The sequence below is a fragment of the Coregonus clupeaformis genome, chromosome 16 (assembly GCF_020615455.1).
Source record: "Coregonus clupeaformis isolate EN_2021a chromosome 16, ASM2061545v1, whole genome shotgun sequence".
Classification (NCBI taxonomy): domain Eukaryota; kingdom Metazoa; phylum Chordata; class Actinopteri; order Salmoniformes; family Salmonidae; genus Coregonus; species Coregonus clupeaformis.
Genome location: NC_059207.1, coordinates 15848136 through 15876072, shown reverse-complemented (window position 1 = coordinate 15876072; position 27937 = coordinate 15848136). Strand labels below are relative to the sequence as shown.

Below are 27937 nucleotides of genomic sequence, written 5' to 3'. Positions count from 1 at the left end.
ATTTATTATTGATCAATACTATGGGAGATGATATCATCCACCTTCCCAAGTGGTAGTGCTGAGCGATTAAATGAAATGTAGTTTTTTGGGGAGTTATTAAACAACTAATTGACCGACGTCGGTTCAATTACTGGAATTCCATTTAGTCTTTTTTTTGTGAGCTCAACGCGCTGTTTCTCTAGATAGAAATCAAATAATTCACGAGATAAATTAAGTCAAAAACTATGTGGGACGCTAGGCTGATTGGAAGTTGTAATTTTCATTAGGCAAATATGCAACCTAGTTCAGTGCATAAACGTGGTAATTAACTACAATGACCATAATCCATTGCACCTATTCTTTCGGGCCACGGACAGAGGCGGATAAACACACCAACCATATGAGACCGTAATAATAATAATAATCAAATGATACCGTAATAATACATTAATAATCAAACTGAAACTGAACCGACCTCTAAAAGCCCATTCACTAGACATGATCATTAAGAATTAAGTCAGATGCTTTTGGGAGCTACAGTGTACAGTGTCTTAAGAAAGTATTCACACCCTTTGACTTTTTCCACATTTTGTTGTGTTACAGCCTGAATTTAAAATGGATTAAATTGAGATTATGTTCCATTGGCCTAAACACAATACCAGATAATGTCAAAGTGGAATTATGTTTTTAGAAATGTATTAAAAATGAAAAGCTGAAATGTCTTGAGTCAATAATTATTCAACCCCTTTGTTATGGCATGCCTAAAAAAGTGCTGGAGTTAAAATGTGCTGAACATGTCACATGGACTCACTCCGTGTGCAATAATAGTGTTTAACATGATTTTTGAATGACTACCTCATCTCTGTATCCCACACATACAAATTATCTGTAAGGTCCCTCAGTCGAGCAGTGAATTTCAAACACAACTTCAACCACAAAGACCAGGGAGGTTTTCCATTGTCTTGCAAAGAAGAGCACTTATTGGTAGATGGGTAAAAAATAAAATAAAAGCAGACATTGAATATCCCTTTGAGCATGGTGAAGTTATTAATTACACTTTGGATGGTTAATCAATACACCCAGTCACTACATATATAAAGGCATCCTTCCTAACTCAGTTGCCAGAGAGGAAGGAAAGTGCTCAGGGATTTCACCATGAGGCGAATGGTGACTTTAAAACAGTTACAGAGTTTAATGGTTGTGATATGAGAAAACTGAGGATGGATCAACAACATTTTAGTTACTCCACAATACTAACCTAAATGACAGAGTGAAAAGAAGGAAGCCTGTATTGAATAAAAAAGATTCCAAAACATGCATCCTGTTTGTACTAAAGTAAAACTGCAACAAAAAAAACAGGGCAAATCCAACACAACACATCACTTAGTACCACTCTTCATATTTCAAGCTTGGTGGTGGCTACATCATGTTATGGGTATGCTTGTCATCGGCAAAGACTAGGGAGTTTTTTTTTGGATAAACAGAATAGAGCTAAGCACAGGCAAAATCCTATGAGGAAAACCTGGTTCAGTCTGCTTTCCACCACACACTGGGAGACAAATTCACCTTTCAGCAGGACAATAACCTAAAACACACGGCCAAATATACACTGGAGTTGCTTACCAAGATGATTGGCCTAGTTAATGTTTTGTCTTAAATCGGCTTGAAAATCTATGGCAAGACTTTAAAATGGCTGTCTAGCAATGATCAACAACCAACTTGACAGAGCTTGAAGAATTTTTTTAAAGAATAATGTGCAAATATTGTACAATCCAGGTGTGCAAAGCTCGTAGAGACTTACCCAGAAAGACTCACAGCTGTAATCGCTGCCAAAGGTGATTCTAACATGTATTGACTCAGGGGTGTGAATACTTATGTAAATGAGATATTTATATATTTCATTTTCAATTAATTTGCACAGATTTCTCAAAACATGTTTTCACTTTATGATTATGGAGTTTTGTGTTTAGATGGGTGAGATTTTTTTATTTATTCAATCCATTTTGAATTTAGGCTGTAACACAACAAAATGTGGAATAAGTCAAGGGGTATGAATACTTTCTGAAGGCACTGTATTCTCCTGCACAAGGCCAGTATATATGCTTGTACTACATAATGCTGATCCATGCTATTTGGGAGGCTATCAGGCTGTTAATTGTCAGGCGATGGTTTAATAGCTCCCAGATCATGACTCAGCCTGAAACACTTCACACAATAATCCACTTGAGCAGATAACCTTGGATCTGAACCATTCTGAGCTGTAGACCTCACTTAAACAGAGCATGCTTGTCCTCAGGATGTCTTCAACTGCACTACGGTTTTCTATGTGGAGGGTGGCAGAGCGGAAGCTAGGGTGCGTCCGAAATGGCACCCTGGGCTCTGGTCAAACGTAGTGCAAACTATACCGTGAATAGAGTGCCATTTCAGACACAGCCTATGTGGAGGGAGTCAGAGGGGAAGCTAGCTCAGATCTGTGCACCATTAAAAAGAGGCAGGGATAGTAAAAGTCAAGACCCTCTGGTGTGACATGAGCTGGGGTGCTGGCCTTAATGTTGTACCCATGCTATGGGTACTGGGAGGGCGCACAGGGTCCAGGATACGTGTCTCATGCTAAAAGCCTGGCAGCAAATCAAAAAACCTTGCCGGCTGGGAATAATGAGGCTGACGCAGCAGCAATTTAATTTCAGTACTGTACATGCCAAAAAGGCCTGGTTCGAGCACACACACACACACACACACACACACACACAGAGACACAACACATCGCAGGTTGACATTCATTGGGATGGAGGCAGCTCTGCAGGGTATCACTAGCTGGCACAGCCACAAGGTCATACAATCTGATTTTAAACGTAACCTTAACCTTAACCTTAACCATGCTGATAACCTTATGCCTAACCCTAACCTTAAATTAAGACCAAAACACTTTTTTCATGAATTGTTTTGACATATAGACAATTTTGACTCTGCAGCTGATAGCCTCCAGGACAAGATTCATCCCAATAAATGTAAACCTGCCCACACACCAACACAAAGAGATGCAGTTAGTTTCAGAATGGGTGGCAAGGAATAAGTTAGTCCTAAATATTTAAAAAACTAAAAGCACTGTATTTGGGACAAATCATTCACTAAACACTAAACCTCAACTAAATCTTGTAATGAATAACGTGGAAATTGAGCAAGTTCAGGTGACTAAACTGCTTGGAGTAACCCTGGATTGTAAACTGTCATGGCCAAAACATGTTGGATGGGGAACTCTGTCCATAATAAAGTGCTGCTCTGCCTTGTTAACAACACTATCAACAAGGCAGGTCCTACAGGCCCTAGTTTTAATGCACCTGGACTACTGTTCAGTCGTGTGGTCAGATGCCACAAAGAGGGACCTCGGAAAATTACAATTGGCTCAGAACAGGGCAGCACAGCTGGCCCTTAACTGTACACAGAGAGCTAACATTAATAATATGCATGTAAATCTCTCATGGCTCAAAGTGGAGATTGACTTCATCACTACTTGTTTTTGTAAGACATGTTGACAAACTGATTGTACCGAGCTGTCTGTTTAAAATACTAGCACACAGCTGGGACACCCATGCATACCCCACAAGACATGCCACCAGAGGTCTCTTCACAATCCCCAAGTCCAGAACAGACTATGGGAGACACACAGTACTATCTAGAGCCATGACTACATGGAACTCTATTCCACATCAGGTAACTGATGCAAGCAGTAGAATTAGATTTAAAAAACAGATAAAAATACACCTTATGTAACAGCGGGAAATGTGAAGAGACACACACACACACAAATCAAATCAAATCACATTTTATTTGTCACATACACGTGTTTAGCAGATGTTATTGCGGGTATAGCGAAATGCTTGTGCTTCTAGCTCTGAGAGTGCAGTAATATCTAACAAGTAATATCTAAAAATGTCACAACATATACCCAATACACACAAATCTGGAATGGAATTTAAGAATATATACATATATGGACAAGCAATGACAGAGTTGGCATGGACTAAGATACAGTAGAACATTCAAGAATACAGTATATACCTATGAGTGACTAGCGTTCCATTTCTTAAAGTGGCCAGTGATTTCAATAGGCAGCAGCAGCAGCCTCTAGTGTGCTAGTGTTGGCTATTTAACAGTCTGATGGCCTTGAGATAGAAGCTGTTTTTCATTCTCTCGGTCCCAGCTTTGATGCACCTGTACTGACCTCGCTCTGGATGATAGCGGAGTGAACAGGCAGTGGCTCGGTTGATGTCCTTGATGATCTTTTTGGCCTTCCTGTGACATCGGGTGCTGTAGGTGTCCTGGAGGGCGGGTAGTTTGCCCCCAGTAATGCGTTCAGCAGACCGCACCACCCTCTGGAGAGCCCTGCGGTTGCGGGCGGTGCAGTTGCCGTACCAGGAGGTGATACAGCCTGACAGGATGCTCTCAATTGTGCATCTGTAAAAGTTTGTGAGGGTTTTAGGTGCCAAGCCACATTTCTTCAGCCTCCTGAGGTTGAAGAGGCTCTGTTGCGCCTTCTTCACCACACCATCTGTGTGGGTGGACCATTTAAGTTTGTTAGTGATGTGTACGCCAAGGAACTTGAAGCTTTCTACCTTCTCACACAGGAACAGACACACGCATACGCACACACACACGCTAGCACACGCACTCTACATGCACGTACATTGTAGCTCAGCTGGTAGAGCACGGCGCTTGTAACGTCAAGGTAGTGGGTTCGATCCCCGGGACCACCCATACACAAAACATTTTTAAAATGTATGCACGCATGACTGTAAGTCGCTTTGGATAAAAGTGTCTGCTAAATGGCATATTATTTATTAATATTGTTGTATGGTGGTATTATAAATTTTGTATTGTAGATATGTAGTGGTGTAATAATGTTATATGATGTACTATTTTATCTTTGTTTTATGTGTGATTTAACTGCCTTAATGTGTTTGGACCCCAGGAAGAGTAGCTGCAGGAAATGTAACTACCTCTGCTCAGTGAAGCAGTTAGAACCCTTAACTGGCCTGCTGTCGTGAGGTTTGACTGCTCTCAGTGTTCTAGAAGTTCACTCCCCGTGTTCAGTGTTCTAGAAGTTCACTCCCCGTGTTCTAGAAGGTCAGTGCAGATGTCGAGGGTGGTTGGTCTTCCACTTGGGAATGGGGAAAGACGTTGGGGTCTAGATCAAGGACATCAACCGAGCCACTGCCTGTCCTCTGTAGCTCAGCTGGTAGAGCACAGCGCTTGTAACGCCAAGGTAGTGGGTTCGATCCCCGGGACCACCCATACACAAAAATGTATGCACGCACGACTGTAAGTCGCTTTGGATAAAAGCGTCTGCTAAATGGCATATTATTATTATTATTATTAGATCAGTCTTTGGGCAGACGCAGACACAGTCACAGTCACAGAATGTGTACCACTACCTATGTACAGTAGGGGGTAAAAAAGCAATCAGGACAGCAGCCAAACATATGTTGTTGTTGTTGTTGTTGTTTTTGCCTCAGATGTTGATATCCTGTGTTTCGTTTGGGACGGTAATTCATGTTAAAGCACACTTCCTGTCAGTCATGGTGAGACGTTCTAATGTTCTTGCCATACAGTGGGGAAAAAAAGTATTTAGTCAGCCACCAATTGTGCAAGTTCTCCCACTTAAAAAGATGAGAGAGGCCTGTAATTTTCTTCATAGGTACACGTCAACTATGACAGACAAATTGAGATTTTTTTTCCCAGAAAATCACATTGTAGGATTTTTTATGAATTTATTTGCAAAATATGGTGGAAAATAAGTATTTGGTCACCTACAAACAAGCAAGATTTCTGGCTCTCATAGACCTGTAACTTCTTCTTTAAGAGGCTCCTCTGTCCTCCACTCGTTACCTGTATTAATGGCACCTGTTTGAACTTGTTATCAGTATAAAAGACACCTGTCCACAACCTCAAACAGTCACACTCCAAACTCCACTATGGCCAAGACCAAAGAGCTGTCAAAGGACACCAGAAACAAAATTGTAGACCTGCACCAGGCTGGGAAGACTGAATATGCAATAGGTAAGCAGCTTGGTTTGAAGAAATCAACTGTGGGAGCAATTATTAGGAAATGGAAGACATACAAGACCACTGATAATCTCCCTCGATCTGGGGCTCCACGCAAGATCTCACCCCGTGGGGTCAAAATGATCACAAGAACAGTGAGCAAAAATCCCAGAACCACACGGGGGGACCTAGTGAATGACCTGCAGAGAGCTGGGACCAAAGTAACAAAGCCTACCATCAGTAACACACTACGCCGCCAGGGACTCAAATCCTGCAGTGCAAGACGTGTCCCCCTGCTTAAGCCAGTACATGTCCAGGCCCGTCTGAAGTTTGCTAGAGTGCATTTGGATGATCCAGAAGAGGATTGGGAGAATGTCAGATGAAACCAAAATAGAACTTTTTTGGTAAAAACTCAACTCGTCGTGTTTGGAGGACAAAGAATGCTGAGTTGCATCCAAAGAACACCATACCTACTGTGAAGCATGGGGGAGGAAACATCATGCTTTGGGGCTGTTTTTCTGCAAAGGGACCAGGACGACTGATCCGTGTAAAGGAAAGAATGAATGGGGCCATGTATCGTGAGATTTTGAGTGAAAACCTCCTTCCATCAGCAAGGGCATTGAAGATGAAATGTGGCTGGGTCTTTCAGCATGACAATGATCCCAAACACACCGCCCGGGCAACGAAGGAGTGGCTTCGTAAGAAGCATTTCAAGGTCCTGGAGTGGCCTAGCCAGTCTCCAGATCTCAACCCCATAGAAAATCTTTGGAGGGAGTTGAAAGTCCGTGTTGCCCAGCGACAGCCCCAAAACATCACTGCTCTAGAGGAGATCTGCATGGAGGAATGGGCCAAAATACCAGCAACAGTGTGTGAAAACCTTGTGAAGACTTACAGAAAACGTTTGACCTGTGTCATTGCCAACAAAGGGTATATAACAAAGTATTGAGAAACTTTTGTTATTGACCAAATACTTATTTTCCACCATAATTTGCAAATAAATTCATAAAAAATCCTACAATGTGATTTTCTGGAAAAAAAATTCTCAATTTGTCTGTCATAGTTGACGTATGATGATGAAAATTACAGGCCTCTCATCTTTTTAAGTAGGAGAACTTGCACAATTGGTGGCTGACTAAATACTTTTTTTCCCCACTGTATGTACAGTGGACTCAATCTGACAGTAGCCACTGTAGCTCAATTGGTAGAGCATGGCGCTTGTATCGCCAGGGTAGTGGGTTCGATCCCCGGGACCACCCAGACGTAAAAATGTATGCACACATGACTGTAAGTCGCTTTGGATAAAAGCATCTGCTAAATGGCATATTATTATTTATATTATAATCTGGAAACAGCAGCTGGCAGAAAGTGCCAGAGATAAGTGGGGTGAATTAGCTCACCTTCAAGACAAACACTGAACATTCTCAAGCATACTCACGAGGGAGCTAGTTGCCCCCCTGTGACCGTGCTGGCACTGTCATGCTATGATTCTCATCCATGCATACATAGTGAACGGGCAACTCGACGGCACAGTTCATGTTTGTCTCTTTAACGTCTAACCAATTGTACATATTTCCCCCGGATTGGTCTATTCTGGTTGCTATGCCTGCAAGAGTACGCTGCTGAGGGCCCATTTAGCGCATGGTCATCCAAACCCCTAAGCCAGACTTATAAAGTCAATGACAAGCTTTCATAGTAGGGGAGGGCTGCAGGGCACATGGAAAATTTAAGAAAACGGTTTGATCTTTGGACACCACAGCCATGGGAGAATAATCCCAGAAAGCTATCAGAGTTTGCCCGAATCAAGAGGAGGATGTCTCATACTGTATCCTAACATATCATTTTTGGGGAGAGCACCAATCCCTACAAATAGGTCTGTAATATAAGGAGACCAGATGCTGAGGCTTACCCTTGATCTTTAAAATGGCTTTAGGCATATTTCCTACTGGGCTTACCTAGAAGTGACAAAGCTGCAGAGATACAGTGCAAAGCTGGGCTATACTGATGTAGGATTGTAATTTGAGCCAGTTTGCTTCAGCAGGAAAATAATCCTGCAGCAATAGGAAATGTTAATTATAATTAATGGAAATTTTTGTAGGGGTTGATACATTTTTCAAACTTCAGAAGCCTTTTTAAACCTCAATACACTACAAGTTTTAAATGTCCTGCATTGCAGGAAAGTTCTCAAGCAACAGGGTGATCAAATTAAGAGCCTACATCTGCACTGTATATCGATAGCTGGCTACCAAGCTTTCATCTTTCTCATGTTGACTAGTTTCACCAGTAACCAACAAACTCTCAAACCTAATGAAGATATCGTACAAAAATATCCAATATGTCGTGGGGCTGTGACATGGTCTCCTTTGTCTTTTTAAACGGTCTAATGAAATGGCCAGAGGGGACTCTTTGTGCTCCGGGCTCAGTAGTCGACTTATTCCTCCGCAGCTGGGTGATTAAGACTCCCTCTTGTGTGTGTGTTAGTCTGATCCTCTAGCCAAGAGGGGAAAACACACAAGCCACCCTGCTGTTCTGTTTAAGCATTCATTGGATTTCGTCACTGATATTTGCACTTTGTCATCACACCAAAGTGAGAGCATACAGAGCCTTGGAAAAGTATTCATCCCCCTTAGCGTTTTTCCTATTTTGTTGCATTACAACCTGTAATTTAATTGGATTTTTATTTTGGATTTCATGTAATGGACATACACAAAATAGTCCAAATTGGTGAAGTGAAATGAAAAAAATAACTTGTTTCAAATAATTCAAAAAAATAAATAACTGAAAAGTAGTGCGTGCATATGTATTCACCCCCTTTCCTATGAAGCCCCTAAATAAGATCTGGTGCAACCAGTTACCTTCAGAAGTCACATAATTAGTTAAATAAAGTCCACCTGTGTGCATTCTAAGTGTCACATGGTCGGTCACATGATCTCAGTATATACAGTGAGGGAAAAAAGTATTTGATCCCCTGCTGATTTTGTACGTTTGCCCACTGACAAAGACATGATCAGTCTATAATTTTAATGGTAGGTTTCTTTGAACAGTGAGAGACAGAATAACAACAAAAAAATCAAATTGATTTGCATTTTAATGAGGGAAATAAGTATTTAACCCCTCTGCAAAACATGACTTAGTACTTGGTGGCAAAACCCTTGTTGGCAATCACAAAGGTCAGACGTTTCTTGTAGTTGGCCACCAGGTTTGCACACATCTCAGGAGGGATTTTGTTCCACTCCTCTTTGCAGAGCTTCTCCAAGTCATTAAGGTTTCGATGCTGACGTTTGGCAACTCGAACCTTCAGCTCCCTCCACAGATTTACTATGGGATTAAGGTCTGGAGACTGGCTAGGCCACTCCAGGACCTTAATGTGCTTCTTCTTGAGCAACTCCTTTGTTGCCTTGGCCGTGTGTTTTGGGTCATTGTCATGCTGGAATACCCATCCACGACCCATTTTCAATGCCCTGGCTGAGGGAATGAGGTTCTCACCCAAGATTTGACGGTACATGGCCCCGTCCATCGTCCCTTTGATGCGTGAAGTTGTCCTGTCCCCTTAGCAGAAAAACACCCCCAAAGCATAACGTTTCCACCTCCATGTTTGACGGTGGGGATGGTGTTCTTGGGGTCATAGGCAGCATTCCTCCTCCTCCAAACACGGCGAGTTGAGTTGATGCCAAAGAGCTCAATTTTGGTCTCATCTGACCACAACACTTTCACCCAGTTCTCCTCTGAATCATTCAGATGTTCATTGGCAAACTTCAGACGGGCCTGTATATGTGCTTTCCTGAGCAGGGTGACCTTGCGGGCGCTGCAGGATTTCAGTCCTTCACGGCGTAGTGTGTTACCAATTGTTTTCTTGGTGACTATGGTCCCAGCTGCCTTGAGATCATTGACAAGATCCTACCGTGTAGTTCTGGGCTGATTCCTCACTGTTCTCATGATCATTGCAACTCCACGAGGTGAGATCTTGCATGGAGCCCCAGGCAGAGGGAGATTGACAGTTATTTTGTGTTTCTTCCATTTGCGAATAATAAAAAAATTGAAAGAATATGGCACCACAAAAACCCGCCCACCAAAACTCACAGCCCAGTCAAGGAGGGCATTAATCAGAGAGGCAACAAAGAGACCAAAAATAACCCTGAAGGAGCTGCAAAGCTCCACAACGGAGATTGGAGTGTCTGTCCATAGGACCATTTTAAGCCGTACACTCCACATAGCTGGCCTTTACGGAAGAGTGGCCAGAAAAAAGCCATTGCTTAAAGAACAAAATAAGCAAACGCGTTTGGTGTTCGCCAAAAGGAGACTAAAATGAGACTAAAATTGAGCTTTTTGGCCATCAAGGAAAACACTATGTCTGGCGCAAACCCAACACCTCTCATCACCCCGAGAACACCATCCCCACAGTGAAGCATGGTGGTGGCAGCATCATGCTGTGGGGATGTTTTTCATCAGCAGGGCCTGAGAAACTGGTCAGAATTGAAGGAATGATGGATGCCGCTAAATACAGGGAAATTCTTGAGGGAAACCTGTTTCAGTCTTCCAGAGATTTGCGACTGGGAGGTTCACCTTCCAGCAGGATAATGACCCTAAGCATACTGCTAAAGCAACACTTGAGTGGTTTAAGGGGAAACATTTAAATGTCTTGGAATGGCCTAGTCAAAGCCCAGACCTCAATCCAATTGATAATCTGTGGTATGACTTAAAGATTGCTGTACACCAGCGGAACCCATCCAACTTGAAGGAGCTGGAGCAGTTTTGCCTTGAAGAATGGGCAAAAATCTCAGTGGCTAGATGTGCCAAGCTTATAGAGAAATACCCCAAGAGACTTGCAGCTGTAATTGCTGCAAAAGGTGGCTCTACAAAGTATTGACTTTGGGGGGTGAATAGTTATGCACGCTCAAGTTTTCTGGCATGTTGTGTAAATCAAATGATACAACCCCCCCCAAAAATCCATTTTAATTCCAGGTAGTAAGGCAACAAAATAGGAAAAATGCCAAGGGGGGTGAATACTTTCGCAAGCCACTGTATTTAGGACAATACTGAGCAATACATACAGTACATTCAGTGGTAGTGGTAGGGAGGTTGTTTCTAATTGAGAAACTGATATTGAGTGCAATGGGAAGGGCAGAAATTATTAGGAAAGAGCTCGATTCCAGTTGTGGTTAAGCTATCCTGTACTGATATTGTATAATGTTAAAAGAATGGATGGCCGGATGCATATTTATCAGCTGAGTAGAGGAACTAGGGGGTAATGTACTGTAAGCAGTACGTATGATGCATAGCTATTCAAATGCAAATATGAACAGAGGGTAACTCAAAATGTTCACCTCATATAAGGAAGTTATGAGCCACAATGGGAATAACTTATTTTTATTTTAACTAAAGTGCAATTCCACTAGAGCCGACCGATCGGCTGATATTGGCCTTTTAACGCTATATCGGTATCGGACGATAATTCCACCGATATCAATCAATAGGATGAAAAAAGGGAATCTCATTCTTATCTAAAAACTTGCGGCCATCCTCATGATGTGTCATTAATTTCACAATGTAAGAAATCAACATTTGAAGCAACTGCTATTTTGGATGGCAAAATAACACTAATATGTGAAAACATAGTTTTTTTGTGAACAAATGTTTAATTTTGTCGTTATAACAAGGTTGGTAGCAACATGTGAAAATCGTTGTGGAAATCTGTTCAAGTCGACTCCAAAACCCACAATGCAATGCACTCTCTCTGGGCTGGCTGCTAGCTAGCAAATGTAACTACACACAATAATGCCAAAGTCAATATCAGCATGTGAAGTAGCTAGCTAGCTGTAAAATCGCCTAAACAAACTGCACTATCAATTTAGGAATATATCTCACATAGTTCAATTTGCAGTTCGCTCTGCCCAGAGCGAGTGCAGAGTATGTTGCTATGGCAACAACAGCCCTTTCCCACGTTTCCCACAGACACACAGGGTGCATTGCGAGATGGTACTTGAAGGAGAAACTGAGTTTAATAATTTGGTACACTGTTTAGATTGAGCAGATGTAAGCTAAATATATACTTTGTCATGACGATATAAACGGATGGATGTGTTCTAGACAAGTATGCCCATACTATCTATTGGCTGATTTGGCGATCTGGAGTGCAGATAATTGTTTTAAAAGCGTTATGAACTGTGATAGTGTGTTACCCCTATCTCCAGTGACGAGAACCATGTAGCTATGATGCGTTCCTAGTTGGAACTTCCTTCACAGACGGAACACTTAGAAGTTAAATCATGGAGAAAATGTTACCCACTGATAGAAAATAGGCTTTCACCAAATTGACAGGAGTTTCATGATTTCTATTTCTGGGGGTGGATTATCCCTTTAATGAATACCAGGTAAGCACCTGCAGAAATAGGACCGTATCGGTACTTTGTATACAAGTGTGTGTTTGTCTGTCTGTGTGTGTATGTGTGTGTGTGTGTGTGTGTGTGTGTGTGTGTGTGTGTGTGTGTGTGCAGTGTTTCCCCTATATGCATTTACGGGAAACACTGGTGTGTATGTGTGCAATGTGCCTGAATGTAGTTATGTGTTTGCCTCTGTTCCTTTGTCCTCCTCTCCTGCAGCCTAAAGACAGTTCCTGTTCAGACAGACCGGGTCTCCAGCTGCAGTGTCAGTAGCCACCAGTGTGCAGGCAGGTTCCTCTGCAATTTGTCTTGCAGGCTGGAGCCGGGCTCCGGAGACCACTTCCACAGGCCTGGATGTGGCTTGGGGGTGAGACATTTTTTTTTATCCTTGGAGTTTTCACATACTGGATGAATGGTCTGAACCGTTGTTCATTAAATTTCACTGTCTGCAACATGCTTATCCACATAACCTCCTACAGTAATATAGACTTATGCTGCGTTTAGATGGCACAAGGTAGACGCTAGACGCCAAACCGGATGTCATTGTTTTCAATTAGAGAACGACGGTATATGCCGTAGAGGCTGGCGGTGAATGCCTTCAGCTGCCACGGTAGATGGGACTTGCCGCCAGAGTTCAAATATTTCAACTTTTGTTGTCTGCCGTAGTGTTGTTTTCTACCGGATGTTGATTTGCACTGTTTATTTACTGAAATCACCATAGCAACGCATACCGTCATGCTGGCTTGCTTTTGCCATCACCGTCTTTCTTGCTTTCCTGTCCCACTATGCCTACTGGTATGACGTTTTTTGTGTCCCTCATCTAAATGCAGTATTAGGTCTTGCCGTTAAAATAGAATCTTCATTAATAAATCGTCAGGAGGTAATAGGGTTCCTAATAGTTATATTCTAGTTCAAAGGTCACATTGAAATCAGTGGTGGATAGCAGACAGGAGAGGACTATTCATTAGGAGCCATGGTGCCGTAGGATCAAATGAATACCAACCACTAGGTAGAAAATAGATATCTTCTTATCCCTCGCCTTGACCCAGCCCTGCCTGCAACTACAAAGATAAATGAACAGTAAGCGCTCATTTAAGTAGAAAGCAAATGGAAACGTTTTATCATTGGAAGAAAGGAACGGAAGGCAGTTTCAGCCACTGCAGGTAATCACAGTAATCCATTATTTTCAGTTAGTGGCTCACAGCATCTTTACAAGTCGGCATTAATCAGAGCAGAATGCATTAGCCGGGCAACACAGAGACATTGCATAGCAATGTGTTGTTTAGAAATGTATATGATGTCGGCCATACCAAATGCAGAGGAGTGAAGTCTAGAATCCAGAGACCACTGGAAATAAATCTTTGGAGTTTTCAGATACACATTATCGACTACAGTCTGTTGGAATGTACTGTAACTCTGGTGTTTGGGCAATAACAAGTGATTTCTCTATCATATTCATAATCTTTAATCAATGTACATGGAAGCCAAAAAGCTCCACTTGTAACGATCCCGGCAGTCTGAGTCGGGTCCTGTCTGGTGACTAGTTTTTCCTGTTCGTGATCTCCAGTTTCCCGAGGGTTCGGGAACGCTCCGGGGAGCTCTCTTGTTTTCCGCACCTGCATCCCATCAGCAATCTGCACACCTGGTCCTGATCATCACCCTTCTTAGGCTCTGGCCAAACATCCAGTTCCTGCCGGATCGTTAGCCATGAACAGTAGGTTTATCAGAGTATCAGTCCTAGAGCTTCTAGCGTTAGTTTTGTTGTTTTGTACCTTGTTGGTTTATTGTTGACTTACCTCCGTTTTTGTTCCATCTCCAGTCACTCGTCCGGAACCCTCACCCTACCTCTGCCTGATGGTCGGCGGCTGCCGAGCCATCATTGGACCAACCACTGCACCCTCAACAACTCATCCACGCCGCCCGCTCTGTTCCCTGGATTATCCTGCACCTTTTTGAATCTGTAATAAACCCTCACCTTCGTTCAACTCTCCTTGTCCTGGTCTGCTTCTGGGTTCTGTCTGAGGGAACCGTGACAGAACGATCCGGCCAATAATGAACCCAGCGGACCTGGACTCTGTTCGCCATGCCATTACCCATCAGGAGAAGATGTTGGGCCATCATAGCACGGTACTACAGGAGATCGCGTTGTCAGTTCGGAACCTTTCTACCGGTCTGACGGAGGTCCAGAACCAACGCAAGTTTCCGGTGGAGGATCCACTACCGGTTTCACCCATCTCGCCTGCCGCTTCTGGAGCTGTGTCCTTCCGTGAGCCCGAGGTTCCGACGCCGGATAGATATGAGGGGGAGCTGGGAAGATGCCGTTCCTTCCTTATGCAGTGTGGATTAGTGTTCGATCTACAGCCCTACTCTTATGCCACAGACAAGGCTAGGATAGCCTTTGTGATTGCGTTGCTGCGTGGTCGAGCGCTGGAGTGGGCTTCAGCCGTTTGGGAACGACAAGACCCCTGCATGGCTTCATACCAGGGGTTCACGGCCGAGATGAGGAAGCTCTTCGACCATTCCGTCCGAGGGAGGGACGCAGCTAGGGCGCCTGTTTCGCTTCACCAAGGAACTCGCAGCGTGGCCGACTTCGTGATCGAGTTCAAGACGTTGGCGGTGGAGAGTGGGTGGAACGAGGAGTCTCTGCAAGCGGCCTTTTACCAGGGTCTGTCGGAGCAGCTCAAGGATGAGTTGATCTCCTATCCGGAGCCTAGTGACCTGGACAGCTTGGTAGCCTTGTCTATTCGGGTGGATAATCGAGTCCGAGAGCGAAGGAGGGAGAAGCAATGGGGTCCGTCAATCGATCAGCTTCTCAGTTCCCAGTCGGGTCGGGTGGTGGACCAGAACACGTCGATCATTCTCCACCACAATGGATTAGTGGAGAGGTCCTCTCTCCCGATTCTGAACCCATGCAAGTGGGGCGGCACGGGTTAACCAAGGAGGAGCGTCAACATAGACGTAAGACCAACTGCTGCCTCTACTGTGGTAGCTCGGGACATTACATCTCCACTTGTTCCCGGCGGTCGTCAAACTGCCCGGCTCGCTAAAGTTGGGAGGACTTTTAGCGAGCCAGTTTCAACCTCTCAGTACCTCTGTCAGACCCCGTTTCCCGGCTACCCTTGTGAACAGGAATCAGAGCTTAGCGCTTAACGCTTTTATCGATTCAGGTGCCGATGGAAGCTTTCTTGATGCCGAGTTGGTGGAACAGCTGGGGCTTTCCAAGGAGCAATTGCCGGAAGCCATTGAAGCGACCACTCTGAACGGCAGTAGTCTGGCACGTATCACGATGAGGACTGAACCGGTTAAGATGCGGTTGTCGGGGAATCATTCTGAGATGATTTCATTCTTCATTCTGCCGTCTTCCCATGTTCCTCTGGTCCTTGGATACCCCTGGCTGAAGGAACACAATCCCACGTTCGATTGGGTGACGGGCAAGGTAACGAGTTGGAGCCTTGATTGTCATGCTAACTGTCTCAAGACTGCCTGCCCCCATTCGGTTCCCAGTCAGGTGATTGAGGCTAAACCCCCAGATTTGTCCCTGGTTCCCGAGACATATCACGATTTGGGGGAAGTTTTCAGTAAGCAGAAGGCTCTGTCACTCCCTCCCCACCGACCATATGATTGTGCCATCAACCTGGTTCCTGGAGCTGTCTACCCCAAGGGAAGGTTATACAGTATCTCCCGACCTGAACGTGAGGCGTTGGAGACCTACATCAAGGAGTCCCTAGCTGCTGGTCTCGTTCGTCCCTCGTCATCACCCCTGGGGGCAGGATTCTTCTTTGTGGGTAAGAAGGATGGCTCTCTTCGACCGTGTATTGATTATCGGGGGTTGAATGACATCACGGTCAAGAACAAGTATCCCCTGCCCTTGATGAGTTCTGCCTTCGACTCCTTACAGGGTGCTACGGTGTTCACCAAGCTAGACCTACGCAATGCGTATCACCTGGTCCGGATCAGAGAGGGGGACGAGTGGTTGACGGGTTTCAATACACCGATGGGTCACTTCGAGTATCAGGTGATGCCGTTTGGACTGACCAATGCTCCAGCGGTATTCCAGAGTATGGTGAAACGACGTCCTGAGAGATATGATCGGTCTCTTTGTGTTTGTTTACCTGGATGACATTCTGATCTTCTCGAAGGAACCTTCCGACCACGTCCAGCATGTCCGGCAGGTTCTGCAGCGATTGTTGGAGAATCGCCTGTTCGTGAAGGCCGAGAAGTGCGAGTTTCACGCCCACACGACATCCTTTCTCGGGTACATCATCTCCAGGGGAGAGATTAGGATGGACCAGGAGAAGGTTAGAGCGGTTCTGGAATGGGCCCAGCCCGGTACGAGATTGCAGCTCCAGAGATTTTTGGGGTTTGCGAATTTCTACCGCAGATTCATCCGGGATTACAGCCGTGTGGCCGCTCCATTAACTGCCTTGACTTCCAGTATCAGGACCTTCAAGTGGAATCCGGAGGCGGATCGAGCGTTTCTGGATTTGAAGAGGCGATTCACCAACGCACCGATTCTCTCTCAACCGGACACGGCCCGTCAGTTCGCCGTTGAAGTGGACGCGTCTGATGTGGGAGTTGGCGCCATCCTGTCGCAGCGATGCTCCACAGACAGTAAACTCCATCCCTGCGCCTACTACTCTCGTCGCCTTTCGCCTGCGGAGAGGAATTACGATGTGGGTAACCGGGAGCTTCTCGCGGTGAAACTTGCCTTGGAGGAGTGGCGCCACTGGTTGGAGGGCGGAGCAACCGTTTATTGTCTGGACTGACCACAAGAATCTTGCTTACGTGCAATCGGCTAAACGCCTCAACTCCCGTCAGGCCAGGTGGGCGTTGTTTTTCGGACGATTCAAGTTTTTCCTGACGTTCCGACCTGGATCTAAGAACGGCAAGGCGGACGCCTTGTCCCGGATGTTCTCCAAGACGGAGGAGAGTGGGTCCAAGACCGAGACAATTCTCCCCCCGGAACTGCGTCGTGGGAGCAGTTATGTGGAAGATTGAGGAGGAGGTGCTGGCGGCCCTTCGGACTCAGCCCGGTCCCGGTAACGGTCCACCCGGGTCGGTTGTTTGTGCCTGAGTCGGTTCGTCCTGCTGTCCTCAAATGGTCCCACGCCAGTAAGATGGCTTGTCACCCTGGCGTGGCTCGGACAATGGCGTTTCTTCGCAGACGCTTTTTGGTGGCCTGCCATGGCCGAGGATACTCGGGGTTTTGTTGCTGCCTGTCCAGTGTGTGCGCAGAATAAGAGTACCAATCGGCCCAGCTCTGGACTACTTCACCCCCCTTCCTATTCCCCGGCGACCATGGTCGCATCTGGCCCTGGACTTCGTCACTGGGTTGCCCGCTCTGAGGGGAACACGGTCGTTCTGACTATCGTGGACAGATTCAGCAAGTTCGCCCACTTTGTGCCAATTGCCAAGCTTCCCTCTGCCTCGGAGACGTCCGAGATCCTGGTTAGGGAGGTTTTCAGGGTCCACGGTTTGCCCAGTGATATCGTTTCCGACCGTGGCCCTCAGTTTACCTCTGCTGTCTGGAAGTCCTTCTGTTTGGCCATTGGAGCTACAGTCAGTCTCACATCTGGTTTTCACCCCCAATCCAATGGTCAGGCGGAGAGAGCCAACCAGAAGATGGAATCCACGCTACGCTGTCTGGTCTCTTCCAACCCCACCTCCTGGGTCTCTCAGTTGCCTTGGGTTGAGTATGCCCACAATACTCTCCCTACATCTGCCACTGGGATGTCTCCCTTCCAGTGCCTGTATGGCTACCAACCTCCCTTGTTCCCTTCTCAGGAGAAGGAGCTCTCAGTGCCTTCTGTTCAGGCCCATATTCGCCGTTGCCACCGGACCTGGCATCGGGCCAGAAAGGCACTCCTTAGAGTTTCGGACCGGTATCAGCTCCAGGCGAATCGTCGCCGGATCCCCGCTCCCACCTACACCATCGGAGATAGGGTCTGGTTGGCCACACGGGATCTTCCTTTACGGACTGAGTCTAGGAAGTTGTTACCGAAGTTCATTGGTCCGTTTGTGGTGGAGAAGGTGATCAATCCAGTGGCAGTTCGACTCAAACTACCGAGGACGCTCAGAGTCCATCCCACCTTTCATGTCTCCTGCCTCAAGCCTGTCTTCCTCAGTCCTCTGTTGCCTCCTCCGCCTCCTCCTCCTCCTCCTCGGATGATCGGGAGGTGGTCCTGCCTACACGGTGCGTCGCATCATGGATTCCAGACGGCGGGGCCGGGGGTTTCCAGTATCTCGTGGACTGGGAGGGGTATGGTCCTGAAGAGAGGAGTTGGATTCCGCGGCGACAGGTCCTAGATGCTGACCTCATCAGTGATTTCTACCGCCTCCATCCTGGCGCTCCGGGAGGTCCGCCCGGTGGCGTCTGTCGGAGGGGGTACTGTAACGATCCCGGCAGTCTGAGTCGGGTCCTGTCTGGTGACTAGTTTTTCCTGTTCGTGATCTCCAGTTTCCCGAGGGTTCGGGAACGCTCCGGGGAGCTCTCTTGTTTTCCGCACCTGCATCCCATCAGCAATCTGCACACCTGGTCCTGATCATCACCCTTCTTAGGCTCTGGCCAAACATCCAGTTCCTGCCGGATCGTTAGCCATGAACAGTAGGTTTATCAGAGTATCAGTCCTAGAGCTTCTAGCGTTAGTTTTGTTGTTTTGTACCTTGTTGGTTTATTGTTGACTTACCTCCGTTTTTGTTCCATCTCCAGTCACTCGTCCGGAACCCTCACCCTACCTCTGCCTGATGGTCGGCGGCTGCCGAGCCATCATTGGACCAACCACTGCACCCTCAACAACTCATCCACGCCGCCCGCTCTGTTCCCTGGATTATCCTGCACCTTTTTGAATCTGTAATAAACCCTCACCTTCGTTCAACTCTCCTTGTCCTGGTCTGCTTCTGGGTTCTGTCTGAGGGAACCGTGACACCACTGCTCTGCTTAGATGTCAGGTTGGCACATTGGAACTGTGATGACTTGAGGCCGGTCTGACAGATTGACATGGCTGGTAAGAGTTTTAGAATGTACTGTAAAGCCTGATTCGATTGTCCATAATGGATTATGGTGCTTGACAGTCTATCAGTCTATGATCTGATGGGACAGATGCCAAGTCCACTCAAAAGTCATCAACAGCATTAATGTTTCTCTACTACACCGTCATTTCTTCTCATTTTAATGGCTTGTGTGTGTGTGTGTGTGTGTGTGTTTGTGTGTGTGTGCATGTGTCTGTGTGCGTGTGTGTAAGTGTGTGTGTTGCTGCTCCTTTCGCTGGTTGCTGACCGGCTAGTGGAGCAGGTCAAAGCCATTTGCACCTCCTTCGGGTGGCTTCACACCAGGGTGATCCCTGGCGTCAGTGATAACAGGGCTATAAGAGCCCTCAGGGTTCCCTTAGGCTTGGTAGAAATGGAAGGTTGTTACCAAAGCAGTCTATAAAAAAAGGTACATTGAATATGAAAAAAACAAAAACACATTGAACAAAGAATGGTTGGACATCAGAATGAGGGAAACAGAGAGAAAAGGGTAGAACATGTGTGCATTGGCAGTAGAGGTAGCTCAAATTATAACCCGTCTGACATTTTAGCCAGAGTATTTTTCGCTTTCATTGTTGAAGATACGATTTGAGCTCTGCCGCTTCAACGACTAAATGTTAACAACTTGCTTTTCACTGCTCAAGAAAATAACCCCATAACTTGTACCAATTTAGTCAAGGAGGCCTGAGCCTGTAGATTTATATTCTAGGGACAATTCATCCAAAAAATTGATTCCTCATGGTAAATGGTGAATGATTGATCCTATATCCACATCTGATTAATTGATCCTATATCCACATCTAGGATCAATTGGCTTATACAGTAAGAAGCTAATGCAACAGACGCAAACACAACAACCCATCGTTTCCATACTGTCATGTTCAGATTGACGACCTGATATTAGGTTTTTATAGTGTTATGATGTCATGTCATAGTATCGTGGGGACCAGGTTAGTTAGTAGATAATTGGCTTGGTGCCACGGAGTCTACATTCCGTTATGTCAAAGGAGATTACTGATGTTTATGATAGCATGATTGATGGACAGGATATACTGACTTGGGATAAAGAGTAATAACATCAAAGAATGGGAGTGCCCATGATGATTACCAGATGTTCGTGGAGAGACTTGTAACAGAGTGTATATATAGAGAGAGTGGATCTTTGTTCTGGAGTGAGGGAGATGATAGAGGCAAAGCTTTGTCCTTCTGTTATAACTAACCATGGTACATATTAAATATATTGTATGAACTCCCCATCAAAAGTGTCTAAGTACATCCTTACATTCGTAATCACTTGATACCCTAGAAACTCATCATAACACGACAGTAACGTGGGCGTACTCGGACATCTTAATAGGTCCGACCGTGCAGCAAATGGGAGCTGGCAGATTGTGGGCTAGTCATTGGATGGGCCAGTGGCAGGACAGGATGCTCTAATGAGCCATCTCCCAGAGATAACTGTCTGAGAGACATTAGGAGGGGAGAGTAGGGGGCCCTATTAATATCTCCGCTTCATGTTTCCCTGTAAGCAGACTTCCTCAGCGTCTGCTATCACAGTCCAGTCCCTAGCTGAAACACATACACAAGTGTGCGCTCACACACACACATGCCGAAGACATCATCATCTGACATCAAGTTACATTATTTGGGTGTAAAAGTAACTCTGTGGCGTTCTTATTGATGCATAAAAATAAAAACAGCCTTTTGAGGTGGAAATAAAAGTTCCCATTTCCATTATTATTATAAATTTTTTAGGGGTGTGTAATTATGTTTTTCTGCAGATATCAAACTTCGTCAACATTGTGCTGCTAACTGATGTTTGCTGTGTTCACTCATTCACATTTTCTTAGCAGAAGGTCATGTGACGATAAACAAATTCAATACAGGACAAATGGCTGCTGTCATAAAACAGAATATATTGATCAAGGTAGACTCAGTAATATGACATTATCATAAACAACCGGACAACTTCCTGCTTACAGCCGCTGTTGGTTCTCCCCAAAGCGGGCATGCCCCAAGGGAGGGAGCAAATTGGAAGAGCAGTCTGTTGTTGTTGATGTCTATAAGCAGGAAACTGCCCTGTTGTTTGTATGATGATGTTATATGGCTGAGTCTACCTTTAAGACATATCAAACTAGGAAATGAGACAATTGCTAGCATTGACTGACATGTGACAGAGAGCACATGAGAACAAGATGTAGAGAGAGCGAGAGCGAGAGCGAGAGCGAGAGACAGAGAGAGAAAGAGAGACAAGAGAGCGAGACAGACAGAGAGACAGAGAGACAGAGAGACAGAGATATACAGTGGGGAGAACAAGTATTTGATACACTGCCGATTTTGCAGGTTTTCCTACTTACAAAGCATGTAGAGGTCTGTAATTTTTATCATAGGTACACTTCAACTGTGAGAGACGGAATCTAAAACAAAAATCCAGAAATTCACATTGTATGATTTTTAAATAATTCATTTGCATTTTATTGCATGACATAAGTATTTGATACATCAGAAAAGCAGAACTTAATATTTGGTACAGAAACCTTTGTTTGCAATTACAGAGATCATACGTTTCCTGTAGGTCTTGACCAGGTTTGCACACACTGCAGCAGGGATTTTGGCCCACTCCTCCATACAGACCTTCTCCAGATCCTTCAGGTTTCGGGGCTGTCGCTGGGCAATACGGACTTTCAGCTCCCTCCAAAGATTTTCTATTGGGTTCAGGTCTGGAGACTGGCTAGGCCACTCCAGGACCTTGAGATGCTTCTTACGGAGCCACTCCTTAGTTGCCCTCGCTGTGTGTTTCGGGTCGTTGTTATGCTGGAAGACCCATCCACGACCCATCTTCAATGCTCTTACTGAGGGAAGGAGGTTGTTGGCCAAGATCTCACGATACATGGCCCCATCCATCCTCCCCTCAATACGGTGCAGTCGTCCTGTCCCCTTTGCAGAAAAGCATCCCCAAAGAATGATGTTTCCACCTCCATGCTTCATGGTTGGGATGGTGTTCTTGGGGTTGTACTCATCCTTCTTCTTCCTCCAAACACGGCGAGTGGAGTTTAGACCAAAAAGCTCAATTTTTGTCTCATCAGACCACATGACCTTCTCCCATTCCTCCTCTGGATCATCCAGATGGTCATTGGCAAACTTCAGACAGGCCTGGACTTGCGCTGGCTTGAGCAGGGGGACCTTGCGTGCGTTACAGGATTTTAATCCATGACGGCGTAGTGTGTTACTAATGGTTTTCTTTGAGACTGTGGTCCCAGCTCTCTTCAGGTCATTGACCAGGTCCTGCCGTGTAGTTCTGGGCTGATCCCTCACCTTCCTCATGATCATTGATGCCCCACGAGGTGAGATCTTGCATGGAGCCCCAGACCGAGGGTGATTGACCGTCATCTTGAACTTCTTCCATTTTCTAATAATTGCGCCAACAGTTGTTGCCTTCTCACCAAGCTGCTTGCCTATTGTCCTGTAGCCCATCCCAGCCTTGTGCAGGTCTACAATTTTATCCCTGATGTCCTTACACAGCTCTCTGGTCTTGGCCAATGTGGAGAGGTTGGAGTCTGTTTGATTGAGTGTGTGGACAGGTGTCTTTTATACAGATAACGAGTTCAAACAGGTGCAGTTAATACAGGTAATTAGTGGAGAACAGGAGGGCTTCTTAAAGAAAAACTAACAGGTCTGTGAGAGCTGGAATTCTTACTGGTTGGTAGGTGATCAAATACTTATGTCATGCAATAAAATACAAATGAATTTCTTTAAAAATCATACAATGTGATTTTCTGGATTTTTGTTATAGATTCCGTCTCTCACAGTTGAAGTGTACCTATGATAAAAATTACAGACCTCTACATGCTTTGTAAGTAGGAAAACCTGCAAAATCAGCAGTGTATCAAATACTTGTTCTCCCCACTGTATATATATACTGTATATATATATATATATATATATATATATATACTGTATATATATACTGTATATATATATATACACTGTATATATATATATATATATATATATATATATATAGAGAGAGAGAGAGAGAGAGAGAGAGAGATGGATTGATTCCCTTTCTTCTCTCATTACGCCAAAGGAGAGAAAGCCAGTTATCAGGTGTGTGTGTGTGTGTGTGTGTGTGTGTGGAGTGTCTGTCTGTGTGCGTGTGCGTCCGTGCTCCCTGATCTGCGGTCAGCGTGTTACCGTACAATCAAGGCCACTTATGGAGTTAAATTCAGTCTTACTGGGCCTCATGAGGCTGATAACTTCCATCCAAGAATCTACTCTCATATCTGCCTCTCGACCTATACTTAATTTAGTCCAACGCAGTGGTGTAGTGGAGGGCAATTGCAAGTAAACACAGTTTACCCACCATTTTTTTTGCTTGACAGTTTACCAACTTTTGCGGAAAAATTCATTGAAAGTTTAGGGAGTGTTACTTTACTCATCTATTTTTGTTTTACCACTACATCACTGGTCCAATGTACAGACAGAGTCCATGTGGAACTATCCACAGCCATAAATCCTAAAGCTTCACTAACCTTCCCCATCAACTCAGCATGCCCTAAATGCATGGTCATTAACTTTTCTGATTCATTTTCTGATTCACTCACAGGATATACTGTAACGGTGTTGAAGAAGATCTGTCCACAACAGAAATAATTTGTTGGCTAAAAATATGTGCCAACTGCTGCAGCATTCCAAAAATGCTCATACTGTAGATAGGCCTACAACACTTGGTCACAGCAAACAGTGAGGAATGGAGGCAGACTCTATAAAACAGAACGGTAATCTCATCTCCTTCGCCTCAACCAAAGCCAGAGTTCCCAGTCAGTTGTATACGAGCATTCTTTGTAAGGATTTCAGTTTTACATAAAGCCTTGTAGTAGTCAACTGCACGCTGATAATAAACATAGATATAACATAGTTATGGGCTATATTTGTACTGCCAGAAGAGAAGAGAGCATCATGCCAACATGTATCATCTCAGACACCAAACTCCATTTAAATAATACTACTTGACAACCCTAGCCCAACCTATGCATGCCATTCCACAATGCCAAATACTCCACTGAGATGGTTAACTAGCATATAGAAGTGCTCTCACTCACTTGCAGTGACTGTTATAAATCAATTTAAATCAAAATGTATTTGTCACATGCTTCATAAACAACAGGTGTAGACTAACAGTGAAATGCTTGCTTACGGGGCCTTCCCAACAATGCAGAGAGAAAAATAGAGAAATAATAGAAAGATAAGAACACGAGGAATAAATACACAATGAGTAACGATAACTTGGCTTTATACACAGGGTACCAGTACAGAGTATACAGCTAATAGGTGACATAAGAAACTGTTCCATGTGAATCAGCAGGCTATACCTGTTTTGCTTTGAGAGTTAAAACATTCAATGCTATTGAATGCGGTCGTCTGTTCATCTAAACAGTATTTCAAGTACCATCTTTCTAATGAGAAGATACACTGTATATGGGCTATACAGATATGGTACCTCTCCCTGGCTGGACATCGTCAACCTCTTTCACAGATACACTACCTGTTGGGCCAAGGCCATCTGTTTCATCAAATTACACTCCACAGGAAAAGCATGTGCCACCAAGAGCAAGGGAAGGGATTACCGAACGCATCCATCATACTGTGTGCATTTCTGTGTGTGTGTGTTAGTGTTCTGCCTCCATACACTTCTCCTTCTTTCCACTGGATGAGAGGCGTTAGTTGTACTGGTCCCATGGGGACCTATGTCTCTCCGGTAGGGAGGGTGTTTTATTGTTAAACACCAGTCAAAGCAGCCAATGAATCCCTAACTGGTTTCTATGAAAGGATGATTCATAAATTCATTTGTATTGTGTCACTTGAGTGAAGGACGAAAGAACGTTTGGGATTGGTCTGTTGGAATACTTAAGTTAAAGATGCACAGATCCTGTAGTCATTAAACAGCGTTGATGCAATTGTAACAAACATCTCGATGATAGCTGTTCCATACTGGAGCAATTAAGCATTTATTGAACGCTGATCAGGGTGATGTCGGAAACTCATTGGGCTCACATGGAGACAGCTCTCTCTCTCTGTGTGTGTGTGTGAACTTAAAAGTCTACATCATAGTCATTATGACAATGAGAGAAAAACATGCATGGTGGGTTCACCTGTGATAAGAAGCTCCTAAGGTTATGATCCCCTGGTTCACCTGTCAGCAGAAATCCACACTTTCAACTAAACAAAAAGCTGAAAGTCACTGGCCTACTATACAAGCTTAATCTGTATAAAAAGACCCTTAATGCTGTACTTCTCTAATACTCTGCAAAAAGAGAAGTGTATCATGCCAAAATGTATCATCTCAGACACCAAACTCCATTTAAATAATACTACTTGACAACCCTAGCCCAACCTATGCATGTCATTCCACAATGCCAAATACTCCACTGAGATGGTTAACTAGCATATAGAAGTGCTCTCACTCACTTCAGTGACTGTTATAAATCAATTTAAATCAAAATGTATTTGTCACATGCTTCATAAACAACAGGTGTAGACTAACAGTGGAATGCTTACTTACAGGGCCATCCCAACAATGCAGAGAGACAAATAGAGAAATAATAGAAAAATAATAACACGAGAAATAAATACACAATGAATAACGATAACTTGGCTTTATACACGGGGTACCAGTACTGAGTATACAGCTAATAGGTGACATGAGTAACGGTAACTTGGCTTTATACAGGGGGTACCAGTACCGAGTATACAGTTAATAGGTGACATGAGTAACGGTAACTTGGCTTTATACACGGGGTACCAGTACCGAGTATACAGCTAATAGGTGACATAAGAAACTGTTCAATGAGGATCACATCACACAGGCATTTATTTAAAAAACAAATTCGCAGATTTGCAGCTGGCTCATGTTGCAATAGATGCACAAATTGTTGAGTAAGTGGACCGACAATGAATGGTCAACATATTTTAATTTCAAAATATGACAAGCTAAGGGGAAAAAAGCCCAATGGTAGAGAAGGCTTCAATTTCTGTTTTTCCATGGATCATTTGGACATCTTTCCATTTGTCAATTAGAAATCATCATCAATACAAGCGCTTCAACAACAATTTATGGATAGACGACAATAAATGAATGTACGCAATTAAATAGATAGGCCTACACTATTATGGATCTACAAGCAAATCATATAATATTGGAATTTAACACACAATTCACATCATATTAGCATAACTTTAAAGTCGGAACTGTAGATATACCGTATGTGATAGGTAGGCTATGGCTTTCCCTAAAAAGGCACATTTAGTCCCCACGAAATAAATTGTCATTTGTTTTCTATGTGTAACTATGTGCAATAGCTATGCAATATTATGAGCCACTACAATATGAATGCTATTATATTAAATACTTTCTGGTACCTGCAGGCTTTTCACCTGTTTTCTGTTGTTGTTTTTGAGCAGAGCAAGGAATGAGTCTTTGCAGCATGCAATGCCTACCTGAGATTTATGCTGATGTCCATCTTCGAGTTCTGAAACACTGTTCATGATTTTCCATCGATCATTTACCATTCTCTGAAAATCTTAAAATCCGAGATTTGACATCATTGGTAAAGGGAAAGACTGTCAACCACAGGGTCTATGTTGTTTGAACTATTCCAATAAGAAGGGGGAAAAGGTTTACACATAAAAACTACTTCAATCACCGCACAGATCTCTACAATTCTAAAGGAGGTCCAGATGGGAATCTAGTAGTACAAACATGTTGATATCATACATACTTGTAGGACCCCTTGCAAAGAATAGTTCCTCTGAATTTCCGCAATTAGGAAATTGCTATAACGTTCCTTCTTGTTACTAAAAAACACACATGCACTTTGACAGTAAGCATTCGATGGGTTGCAGATCCTAATGAATCAAAACTTCACCCGTCGTTATTCAGAACCTAGAAGAAAACCTGCTTCTATTTCATCCGTTCTGACTCAAAATTACACGTGTCCTGTCGAGGTTTTACGCGTGGGCTATGTCCTTGTTAAAAAGTGAGAGAGCTCGGGCAAGAGATAAAACCGCCTCTGGTTTCCCTGGTTGAAGTTGATAAGCATGAAGCGGCTCTCTGAAATGATTCAACGCGCAGTCTATCAGATTAGCAACATATTGCACTGGGCAAGAGCCGCTCGACGTGAAATCCAAGCTTCAGTGATTCCCCTTCGCCGTGCGAGTTGCGCGCGCGCGCGCGTATGTATGTGTGTGAGAGCGGCTGTACGTGTGTGCGTGCGCGCGAGTGTTCATGCGTGCATGTATGTGTGTGTGTTACATTAATGCCTGTCTATAGCCTACCTTCATGAGCTTCATGCACCGTTTCACCTCCCTCTGAGATGATGCAGGTAATTAATTTAATCTCAACATTTCCACAGGAGAATAAGGAGGATAGCTTGTTCAACATTGCCCTTATACCTATCATTAGCCTACATGGCAGGGGCAGACCAGTCTGATCTCTGGCTGGACAAGTGGAGGTG

At 44.4% G+C, this 27937-nt stretch overlaps 1 protein-coding gene across 2 annotated transcripts in view; it reads right to left on the bottom strand.

Annotated features, from left to right (window-relative positions):
* fibcd1a (fibrinogen C domain containing 1a) overlaps positions 1-27609 on the bottom strand; it is a 103479-nt gene extending 75870 nt beyond the window's left edge. The window contains exons 1-2 of one of the 2 annotated variants that reach the window (XM_041900405.1): positions 27203-27609; positions 26922-27004 (exon numbers count right to left, since the gene is read on the bottom strand). In XM_041900405.1, coding sequence (XP_041756339.1) covers positions 26922-26993 — 72 coding nt within the window. In that variant the 5' untranslated portion in view covers positions 26994-27004; positions 27203-27609. The remainder of the gene's footprint in view (positions 1-26921; positions 27005-27202) is intronic. The other variant, XM_041900406.1, reaches the window with a different exon arrangement.
* Between the last annotated feature and the right edge of the window lie 328 nt (positions 27610-27937).